The 10,972-nt window shown below is 37.6% G+C and overlaps 1 protein-coding gene across 1 annotated transcript; it reads right to left on the bottom strand.

The window, feature by feature from the left end:
* Positions 1–1,950: 1,950 nt before the first annotated feature.
* Positions 1,951–10,894, bottom strand: LOC114456878 (kinesin-like protein KIF3B). The gene is made up of 8 exons (XM_028438915.1): positions 9,313–10,894; positions 8,757–8,858; positions 8,489–8,611; positions 7,113–7,231; positions 6,797–6,913; positions 4,810–4,930; positions 2,904–3,082; positions 1,951–2,788 (listed from the first exon to the last, which is right to left on the bottom strand). Exons 1-8 carry the CDS (start codon positions 10,681–10,683, stop codon positions 2,638–2,640), a joined length of 2,283 nt encoding a protein of 760 aa, XP_028294716.1. The 5' UTR covers positions 10,684–10,894; the 3' UTR covers positions 1,951–2,637.
* Positions 10,895–10,972: the final 78 nt, after the last annotated feature.

The following is a 10,972-nucleotide window of genomic DNA, read 5'->3' as shown; positions in this document are numbered from 1 at the left end:
AAAATCACTACAAAAACCCTTTATTCTTTCCTGTATTAATGCTCAGATTGGTCATTATTCTTAATGCTGGCATGAATGTTGATATTGTGGCCCTCAGATTTGCCAATCACATTTTTGTGGCCCCCGCTGTTTTAAAAATGGCCCATCTCTGTAATAAACCATTAAGAAATGCATCATATGGTTCCTGAAATGGTGATCAAGCATTGACATGTGCTGTTAGACAAGAGTCGCAGTGAAAAATGATGTTTTCAAATAGTAATGTAATCTGTGGATAAAGCTGGATACAGATGAATAAGATTTAGGATTAGTGCACGTGTGCACATTAAACCTATAACTTGTGTTGGCACCTGAAGAGAAGAAAAGTTGAAGAAAAAAAAAAAAACTACGATTTGTTTTTCCAGGTTAATAACCATAAAATTGTTCCTGTGGACAATTTGAGTTTTTTTTTTTTTTATAGAAGTAGTTTTGTTTTACTCTAATTTTCAGTGGTTCAACAGCATTAACCCAGAGTTGTAAGGTACTTGTAATAGGTGTAAATAATTCTAATAAAGATTAATTTTCTCATTTTTAAACAAACAAATCATCATTAGGTTGGCAGTGCCTTAACATTCCAATTCTAACGTAATAATACGTGTTCAAATCCATTTTAATGTACTGATGAATTAGATTTACTATAGTATCAATACTGTCATTTGCAAATAAAAGAGAAGTGGTTTTAAAAGTAGAGAAGAGAGAGTAAGAAGAGGCACAGCCAGCTTTCTACATGTGGTGGTTAATGCATTAAGCTGTTTTACTTTCACAATGTTTGTGTTTTTGGTCAAAAATCCAGACGAACTCGGCAACTGCAAGTTTGATAGTAAAGTTTGCAAAGACTATTTTCAGATCTTTCGGTTTTTCAATAATTTGATTTGTACACAATTAAATAAACAACTGAACTTGACGCTAACATCATGTGATAACGTGCCCTATAAGTTGCGGCAAGTCAACAAGACAAACGATCAAAGATCCACGAATAATACAAAACTAATTAGTGTAAAAAAATACATTCATGTGAGACCTTCTTAGATGACTAGTGCACTATGCTTTTCTCCATGGCTATGTTGACGAGATGCTAACTAAAGGTAAAGCTTTTTAAATGTCAAATCAACACGGAACAATAATGGCCCTCATTTATCAACCTTGCGTGAAAACGGGTGCAAATTTGAGTGCACATTTGGTTGTACGACAGGACCAACGTGTGATTCATGAAACATCCGTAGCGTACAAACGGTCAGGTGTTGATAAATGCGGCAGCTGCTTTCGATCGTCTCTGTTTTTGGAGGCCCCACCCACTGAGGTCAAACAAGAAAATAAGCTTTTCCAAGACGAAAATCGCCAACTTCACATCTGTTTTGGAGCAAAAACAAAGATGTGCTTTTTGACAGTGTGAAAACTCGAATTAAAGAAGCTCATTTAAACGCTCTGTGACAAGAATCAGCTCGTGAGCAGGTGACGTCTGCCCCCCTGTGTGCACTGAGAGCGACTTCAAAACAGAGATCCAGGAGAGACGCACGGATATGACGTTTCTAGAAGGTGTCTATTTGTACGTTGCCGTACAGGCAGCCCCCGGTGCTATTGGTACGTTTACCGAAGTACAAGTACGTAGCGTCTTAGTGTTAGGGTTAGGTTATAACCCAATATTGCAACAATTTTTAGGGTTAGGGTAAGGTTCAGTCTTAGTCACGTGACCTCAACCGGCCAAATAGGGGCGCTGCGTACGTATAGAATGTCAGTATATTGATACGGAAACCATACGGCTAGCCACTGCCACATTTATATAGGTCCCAGTCTGCATGTTTTAGGCAATAAATATCGCGTTTAAAAAAATGTACCTTCAAAACGCTTAAAAACAAACTAAACTAAACATTGATTAAATATCCCTTTGTCTGTGTTAATTATGCCTTCAGCCAATTTGATCTATAATTCATCACATTACCGATTACTGCAGTGCATTTGTAAAAGTTTAAGAACCTATTTACATTTAAAAGCATGAATAAGGTCCTGTTTCCTCCGTACAGCCCCCAGTGATGTGCTGTACGCAGGGAATAGGACCTCGTTCTCCTAGACAGAGCATAGCAGCGCTGCGTCTCATGTGTGTGTATGTGTGTGCGTACTGGGTGAACCTATGCGCTTCTGCTCGGTAGTAGAGTTTACCAGCTGGGTCATACGGTACTCCATGAAAAGAAAACCCAAATAGTGGTATCAGAAATAATAGGGGTTTAAAACAAAAAAGTTTTTTTTTTTAATTTGTTTTAATAATCCGTTTGGATCTGTTCTGAACGTGTGTCTGCTTATGTTTAAACCAGTCTCAGGCAGATTTTGTTGTGCTGTACCACAAATTCACTCACTCACGTTTGCGTACATGAGCTCAGACCTGACGTGAGATCTGATCGTTGTGTACGCCGACGTCAAAAATGATAAATACCGAAGCGTGTGTGAATATGGTCGAATGCACGTCGTACGCTCAGATCTGAACGTACAAACGGTGGATAAATGAGGGCCATTGTGTGGGAGTGGTTTGGAGTGAATCAGAATCAGTGGATGCCACATGGAGCTCCAGCCCAGCCCTTCTACTAAATAAATACACACTGACACGAGTCAGGGGACGTTCTGAAGTGAATCTCCCAATGGAAGATTGACAGCAGATGATGGTCTTTGTCTGAGTGACGGAGAGGAGCTCAGTGGTGCCGCCATCAGAGCGGTGGACGATGAGGAGGCAGTGACAGAAGCAGCTTGTGGTGCTTGATACCTGCAGCACAAAACCATTTATTCAACGATCAAAGACTGCAGAATTCAGGCACCGTTTCAATAAAGAGAGATTAAATAGAAACTGTGCAACTTTCTTCCCCCCACTCCTCTCTTACCAGGATTGGGATTTCCTGACCCGAGATGCTGAAGCGGTCCTCTCTCTTGTGGGGAAAGGTAGGAAAGGATCCTGCATCACTCGGGGTGAAAAGGCTCTTTCCAGGTGAGAGCCATTAAGATTCAGGTTGAACATGGTTGGAGGAGACATGTCCAACTCCAGCAGCATTATGTTCTCAGCCTGGAAGAGCCAACCATTGTAAAGTTTAAATCACACTAACATCCATTCCTCTGGTTATGTTCTTACATCATCGTTTTGCTATAGAGTAGATTATTCAGCCACACAGAAGCACCGATATATATATATATATATATATATATATATATATATAATGGTATAAAATATATTAATACTTAATAAACATAATAAAAGGTATATATTGTGATAGAGAACATTATTAATTTCATTATTGCCACACTATATTTTATATTTAAAATGTAATTGATTAAATTTGTCTAGCAGTACAGACCCTTTTCAAAAAATTAGAATATCATGGAAAAGTTGTTTAGTTTCTTTTATAGATTATAGATTCAGGGCCCACAATTTAAAAGACTTCAAGTATTTATTTGTTTATTTTTACATAATTTGGGCTTCCAGCTCATAAAACCCAGGAAAACAAGATTTCAAAAAATTAGAATACTGTGAAGAAATCACCATTTACTTCTCAGTTTTTGCAGATAAAAAATAGGAAAAGAAGGACTGGATTGTTGGCCAGTGGTCCGTGGTCCTCTTTTATGATGAAAGTAAAGTGTGCCTTTCATCCTGGAATCAAAGTCCAAGGGTTTGAAGGAAGACGAGTGAGGAACAGAACAGAACATTGCACCCTAAATCATGACTGACTGTGGATATTTCACACTGGACCTCAAGCAACTTGGGTTCTGTTCCTCACCCGTCTTTTATGAGCTGGAAGCCCAAATTATGTAAAAATAAACAAATAAATACTAGAAATTGTTTAAATTGTGGGCCCTTAATCTATAATCTATTAAAGTTTAACTTTTTGAATGGAATTGTGGAAATTAAACAATTTTTCCATTATATTCTAATTTATTGGGCAGGGTCTGTACATCATTAATATAATGTTATGTACATGTATGTATATGTACAATATGTATGTATATGTGCAAATATGTATGTAGGCTATGTATGTGTGTAAACGTATATGTATATATGTTTGATGTGCATGTGTAAACTGTATATACAATTTTTTTTGTAGAATATATATTGAGTGTGTATTGTAAAACTAGTAACATTAATTTCCTAATTATTATAAATATATCCTAATATTATCTAGAAAGCCTTGTTTTGTTTTTGTGATGGGGTAGGTGTATATTTAAGCTTTTGCTTCAACCTACACCCTTTCAACTGATTAGTTAGATAATTGAGTGTTAAAGTAGTAAAAGTTAAATTCTAAAACAAACAAAAACACAAAAATCATTGTGTAAGTTACTGAATAATTCAGCAGTAGATATCAATGCCCATCTACATTCAATATTCAGTGAAACTCCAGAATAAATGCAGGGGGCTAGAGGTTTTCCCATGCTTATATCACATGACTTCAGCCATTTAAACTGCAAATTGTTCAACAAACTCTCATTTTTCTAAAGTCCTGCAATTTCTCACAAACAATTCCTTTAAAAATGACACAATTTGTCACAAAATCAAGGATTTTGTAGTGAAGATCCTACAAGGACTGATACACACACACACACACACACACACACACACACATATATATATATGTATATGTCAGTGAGATCAAATTGCTCACATTTGAAGTAAATGTTTGGAATTGTTATAATCATCCACACATCTTGGCAAAGAAGACAAACATGTTCAACATGGACATGTATGCAAAATAAGGCTTAGTTTCTATAGCTACATGTCCTTATGTCCACATGGTCACTCACCTGGTATCTGTGTGGGGCTCCACTACATGTAGCCGTGGCAACAGCCATTTGTGCGTATTGGCTAATGGGCCTTTTGTAACCTACAGCTGAGAGAGGCCTCCTCTTGACCTGAGAGGGAAAACTGTGAGAAGAGGTCAAGGAAAGAAAAGGCTGAGGATGATTATTTATTCATTTAAGACGCTAAACTTTTAAAACACAATGTAATCCCTCTGTATCAGATAGAAATATACTAAGAGGCATTAAAACTGCACATTTATATATTTTATGATTCAATTTAACTATATCAATTAAATAATATATACAATTCCACAATGGACATTTCTGATTGGTCCTGGCTGTGATTGGACGAGTGTTATTGTGTTTAAAGATCACATGATGATGTTGGCAGATGTTTTTGACAAACTTTGATTTAAAAAAAAAAACAAAAAAAAACCAAAACATTTTATCAGGCTTTTTATAGGCAGAAGTTTCAGTTAAGAACAAGAAAATTGGCTACTACTACACTTTCGTGTTTTTTTTTTAACACAAATTTAATTAATAATAAAAAATAATGCATTAGATTTCATACAATGCATTTCATAGACCCCCAAAGCACGTTATTGTCTATATATAAACATGTTGCACACTTGTGCTTGTAATGCCTCTTAGTATACTATATAAGACGAGTTCCCAAATACTGTTCATCAGATGAAATATTACTAGTCTGCCATTTATTTTTACTGTAAATATTTCAGAATGTTGTAAACCAGGTTTACATGCAGACAGCTTATTGTGTACATATGAATATGGATTATGAGTTGATGTAAATGACAAATGTGCCAATTTAAAAAAAAAAACATTTGTCTGTATCGATTGGTAACAACTCAGTGTTTTGTAGTCTGGGATTATCTCCACAGAATAGAACAAAGAAATCTAATAATATAATAATAATTTAGGCTTTAAAACAGTGTTTCTCAAATGGGGGTACGTGATGGCACTACAGGGGATACTTGACAGAGAGAGAGGGGGGAAAATTAACAAGTGAAAGTATTAAAAATATGGGGTTTATAGTATTTATTTTTAGTTAAAAATGATAATCATACAAAATATTATCACAAAATGACAACAAAAACACACAAAATAAGAGAAAAAATATACTGAATAATGAAAAGAACAGACAAACAACAACAAAATACAGAAAAATAACAGAAAAACATACAAAACTACATAATAAATAACCAAACAACACCAAAAAACACACAAAATGATCTTGATTATAACATGAACTGAAATTACAAGAGTCAGTCTTGGTCCCACATGAAGCAAGAGAAAAATATTGAAATAAATCTATTCAGGAGGCACTAAATACTGTTTCATTCCACTTATTTACAAAATGAGATTCTTTAGAATATGTGTTATCACTCATTTATTCCATCATTATGCTCTATAGTTGTTTTTTTTTTGTTTTTTTACAGAATTCTAAGTAAAATGTTGTACAAAGGGGGTACTTTGATTCAGAAATAAGAAAAAGGGGTACTTGAGCCAAATAAGTTTGAGAACCACTGCTTTAAAAGATAAATCAGTGTTTTTTCCATATATTTGTGAGGTAGGTTGAACTGCATTTTTGTGCTACATACTGCCCCCTACTGTTGTGAGGGAGTATGGGAAGTACAAGTACCAGTAGTGACATCATAAATAAAATAAAATAAAATAAAATAAAATAAAATTAAATTAAATTAAATTAAATTAAATAATTAAATTAAATTAAATTAAATTAAATTAAATTAAATTAAATTAAATTAAATTAAATTAAAACAAAAGGGGTTTATGGAAAAGCCAGTTTGAACAGGTGGGTTTTGAGTAATGATTTGAAGTTTGGTAGCTCTGCTATCCCAAGTCTCTATTCATACTGAAAATAACGACCAAGCAAGGATTGTGTGCATGCATTCTACTGTGATTGTTGTAGAAGATTACCTTTTTTTACAGTTATTTAAAACAATGTATTTACCTCTCAACTGGGAGGACTGGCCAGAGTCTCCACTGATCCTCTTCACTGTCAAAGTCCAGCCTGTTTATTATCTTGTTCTTCTCCTCGGGAGGTATGAAGTTCTCAATTAGGAGAAATCTGTAAACACATTGCAACACATGCTTTTCATCAACATACAGCAAATAAACATTTCAATATGATGAACTTGTGCTTTAATAGTCTTTGTGAGATATAAACTACATTTATACTGCAACATGTATAAAATATTTTTGGCCTATACATCAAATAATTGTCATGGATGGATGGATGGATGGATGGATGGATGGATGCTACTTACTTGTACTTGAGCTCTCTGGTGAGTTCAGTCTGCGTCTCTTCCAGTTCCTGTCTGGTAGTGACGTGTTCATCAATAATGTCTCTCATCTCTCCCTTTAACAGCTGTACTTTAGCGTACATCTACGCAGAGGAAGGAACACTTGTTGCTAGGCTACAGAAAGCTCATAAAATCAAATGAAACCGAATAGACATCATTTCATTTAAAGGCACAGTACCAAAAACAATATAGACAAATACATTTGTAAACAGCAGGGTTGGGGTTAATTACATTTTTAGTTACAAATACATTTTCAATTATCCATTACAATTACAGTGACAAGCATTTCTTCAAATTACAATTAAATTACACTACTTTTTTTTTTATCCTCAGAAAGTCAATCACAATTATGTTCTCAATTACTAAAGTTCAATTACAATTAATCACAATCTGACATAAACAACCTAATAAAAGCCAACTTTCCTGCTGCGTTAGCTTTGTGTTAGCATCTCTGATGATAACGGATCCTAAATCAGCTGTGAAATACACTAAAATGATCTATCATCTTTATTTCTTTCTCATCTCTTGTTTACCTTGTTAGTAGAGATGTCCCGATACAATTTGTTCACTTCCGATACGATACAGATATTGCCGCCTTGCGTATCGGCCGATACCAATATCGATCCGAAATCAGCACAATTCATGCATACATTTATGACCCATTTTGTAGTGTGGAATGTTAGAAAAAGCTTGATCAAGTGATGTTACTCAAACAGAAAACAATAGTCAGCAATTTAAGTTCACTTCAGTTATTATTTACTGTCAGTATATGGTGGGAAAAACTGAGGGCGGGGACAAAAACAACAAAAAACTTATCAGAGCGCTTATATCAGAGATTTTAGATGCAGTTCAATAAAATCCGATATTCGTTTTCTGGCTGATATCGAACCGATATCCAATATCAATATCGGATTGGGACACCCCTACTTGTTAGGCTTCCTAATCAATGAAAATATAGGTTTTAATATTTATGGTGTGGGCGTCTGAGCCTTTTTTGTGTCAGTATAAAAGCTCGATTTTTATTTTTTTAATGTGGGAAAGCCTGATATGAAACATATTTTAATAATTGTTAACTACGTATGTGTAGAACTGTACGTAGAACTGAAACATGGGTCCCCAGTTTTGCATTGAATTATAATTGACATTTTTTTATAGAATTTCAAGGCAATTACAATTACAAAGTGAATTTTCTGAGCAAACATATATAATGACGCCAATTGTCAATTAATTATCAATTACGTGATTACAATTATAATTGACCCTAACCCTGGTGAACAGTAGAAAATCATTTCATGGGTTTTGCAAAAGGAGAATGAGTGGGCGGAGTTACAGTATCTCACCCTCTTCAGCTTCTTGGTCTTCAGTTCCACCTCTTGCTGCATGGAGGAGAAAGTCTCTCTCATTTCCAAAGTCTCCTCTTCCTGCAGCATCATCTGCTGCTGGATCTCACGCTCTCGTCTTATCTGCGAATCAGGACCAAAACCCAAGATGACTCACAGAAAGCCTCCAGATCTGTTTAAAAAAAACATCTTTCTCCCTACGGTGAAACAAAACCTGCCTGATTCATGAGGCGAGACAAAAGTCAGCTTTTAAAACAATGTGAATTACCTGCTCAGCAATTTCTTGTCTCTTCCGCTCGAGCATCTTTTGTTGTTCATTCGTGTGATCAATAATAGTCTTTCCTCCCACTAACAGTTTGCTCTCCATTGCCTGCAGAACAAAGACATTCAATCAATTATTCATGATCATTTCTTTTGTTCCACCAGTGTCTCATTTACCAGCACACACCGTATTAATTACACCGCCTTCATAATCATCACTACACTATACATCGGTGGTTCCCAAACTGGGGTACGTGTACCCCGAGGGGTACTTAAAAACACCTCTCAGGAGGTACACAGAAACTTTTGTCAGTTTATTTTTTCAATATTATAGATTTTTTCTTTCTTTTTCCTCATCCATCAATAACTCTTTAAGTTTAAGTTAAAACAAGCAAAACATCAGAAATACATGAATAAAAAAAAGGCTTAAATTCAAGGTTAATGTTCGACGAGACACAGGACAGAGTTTAGACGAGCCTGCAGACACAAATAAATAACGTATAACATGAACTAAGGGCGTAGTTGTGACACTAAATAAAAGCTAAGGGGTGCACTATATATACCTTGTATTTCTCAATGATCTTCACTAAAGCATCCTGGTCCCAGTGCATGTCCTCCAAGCTTTTCCTCTTCTCATTCAGGTGCTTTAACTTCTCACTGCTTCCCTGGCTGATCGAAACCTTTGGGACGTCATTTGTGCAATGGTTCATTTCTGATTCTTTTCCACAGATATTGCTGTCATCTTCTTCCATCCAAGCCAAACTTCTACTCAGTCTCTTGCTGTCCCTCCTCCGCCTCCTCTCCTTGGCGAGCATCCCCCTCTCCTCCAGCTGAGCTTTGAGGCGAGCGATCTCCTCCTGGAACTTCCTCAGCAGGGCGTCTTTGGGGTCCTCGTTGATCCGAGGTTTGTTCTTTATTTTCTTGGTCCTGCTGGCGTACCTCAGCGTGGCCAGAGTTTCTCCAAAGTTCTTGTGCGACGGCCCCACTGTAGCTATCATGACAGTCCTGGCATTGCCACCAAGAGAGTCCTGGAGCAAGCGGGTGAGCTTGGAGTCCCTGTACGGGACGTGGGTGCTCTTTCCATCCACCAGAGCTGATATGACATTCCCCAGGGCTGACAGAGACAGGTTGATTTTGGCAGCTTCCTTCAGACGCTTCCCCTTCGCTCCAGTCTTGCTTTGACGCTCGCTGCCAGCGAGATCAACCATGTTGAGCTTCCCAACTCTGATGTGGTCTTCACCATCTGGGCCCATTTCACTGCACTCTACAGTGACGACGAAAATGGCGTGAGACCTGGAGCTACGTTCATTCATGTTGGTGAAACCAACAGATCTGGACTGGTTGCCTATGTTCATCACGTGTCCAATCTCAGCAGCATTCTTGGTCACCACTGAAGAGAGATCTTTCACGTAAATCCCAAAGTCGGGACTCTCCTTAAGCTCTAGTTTCTTGTTGTTGTCCTTGCACAGGAGGTCCCTGATTTCTTCTTGGTAGATCTCAAGGTAGGATGACCTCACCAGGTATTTCTGGTTCTGAGTTCTAGATATTAGTGTGAAGATGTGCTGGAAGGAATTGGGGATAACTCCTCTCCTCTCTGGGTCGTTGGAAACCCCTTGCATGGTGTATGTTTTACCTGTGCCCGTTTGTCCATAAGCAAATATAGTCCCGTTGAATCCCTGGAGCACAGACTCCACCAGAGGTCTCACCGCATCGTCGTATATGTCGTTTTGTTTTGATCTCCATCCATACACGGAGTTGAAGGTGAAGACTTTAAGAGGCTCATCAGATGTTGCCCTGGGGTTCCTGATGGTGATCTGGCCCAGTTTATCGTCGATGTCCAGAATGTTCTCGCACTTTGCGCCTTCCTCCCTCGTGCTGAAGGGCCGGCATCGCACCACCACCCTCACCGTCTCACAGGGCTTGGCTTTAGACATCCTCCTGTGGCCAAAACAACAACAACAAACCCGCTATTTAGGAAACAGCTGATGCGCGATGGTGAATCGTTTCTTTATAAATGTTTCCCCGCGGATGATGACGCGCTTCTTGTGAGCCATGTTTGGAGCTTTTTTTCTGATCCAGCGTCGCTACCACCGCCCCTCAGTAAAGATGCGATGTCACGGGATACCAGAGGATGATGCTGAGGAGAGGGAATAGATATCCACCCAGCCCACGCTGATGATGATGATGATGATGATGCACACACCCTGCTCTGCTCTGCGGACA

This window comes from Gouania willdenowi, chromosome 22 (assembly GCF_900634775.1).
Source record: "Gouania willdenowi chromosome 22, fGouWil2.1, whole genome shotgun sequence".
Classification (NCBI taxonomy): Eukaryota; Metazoa; Chordata; class Actinopteri; order Blenniiformes; family Gobiesocidae; genus Gouania; species Gouania willdenowi.
This window is presented reverse-complemented; position numbering and strand designations above follow the sequence as displayed.

What these genes read in the sequence shown, in the direction of transcription:
- LOC114456878 (XM_028438915.1), bottom strand. Translation starts at nt 10,683, where the DNA reads ATGTCTAAAGCCAAGCCCTGTGAGACGGTGAGGGTGGTGGTGCGATGC. An exon ending in GACAAGAAATTGCTGAGCAG is followed by an intron (nt 8,612 to 8,756) that starts GTAATTCACATT and finishes CCTGATTCGCAG; the next exon opens with ATAAGACGAGAGCGTGAGAT. An exon ending in CCAGTCCTCCCAGTTGAGAG is followed by an intron (nt 4,931 to 6,796) that starts GTAAATACATTG and finishes CTCTTCTCACAG; the next exon opens with TTTTCCCTCTCAGGTCAAGA.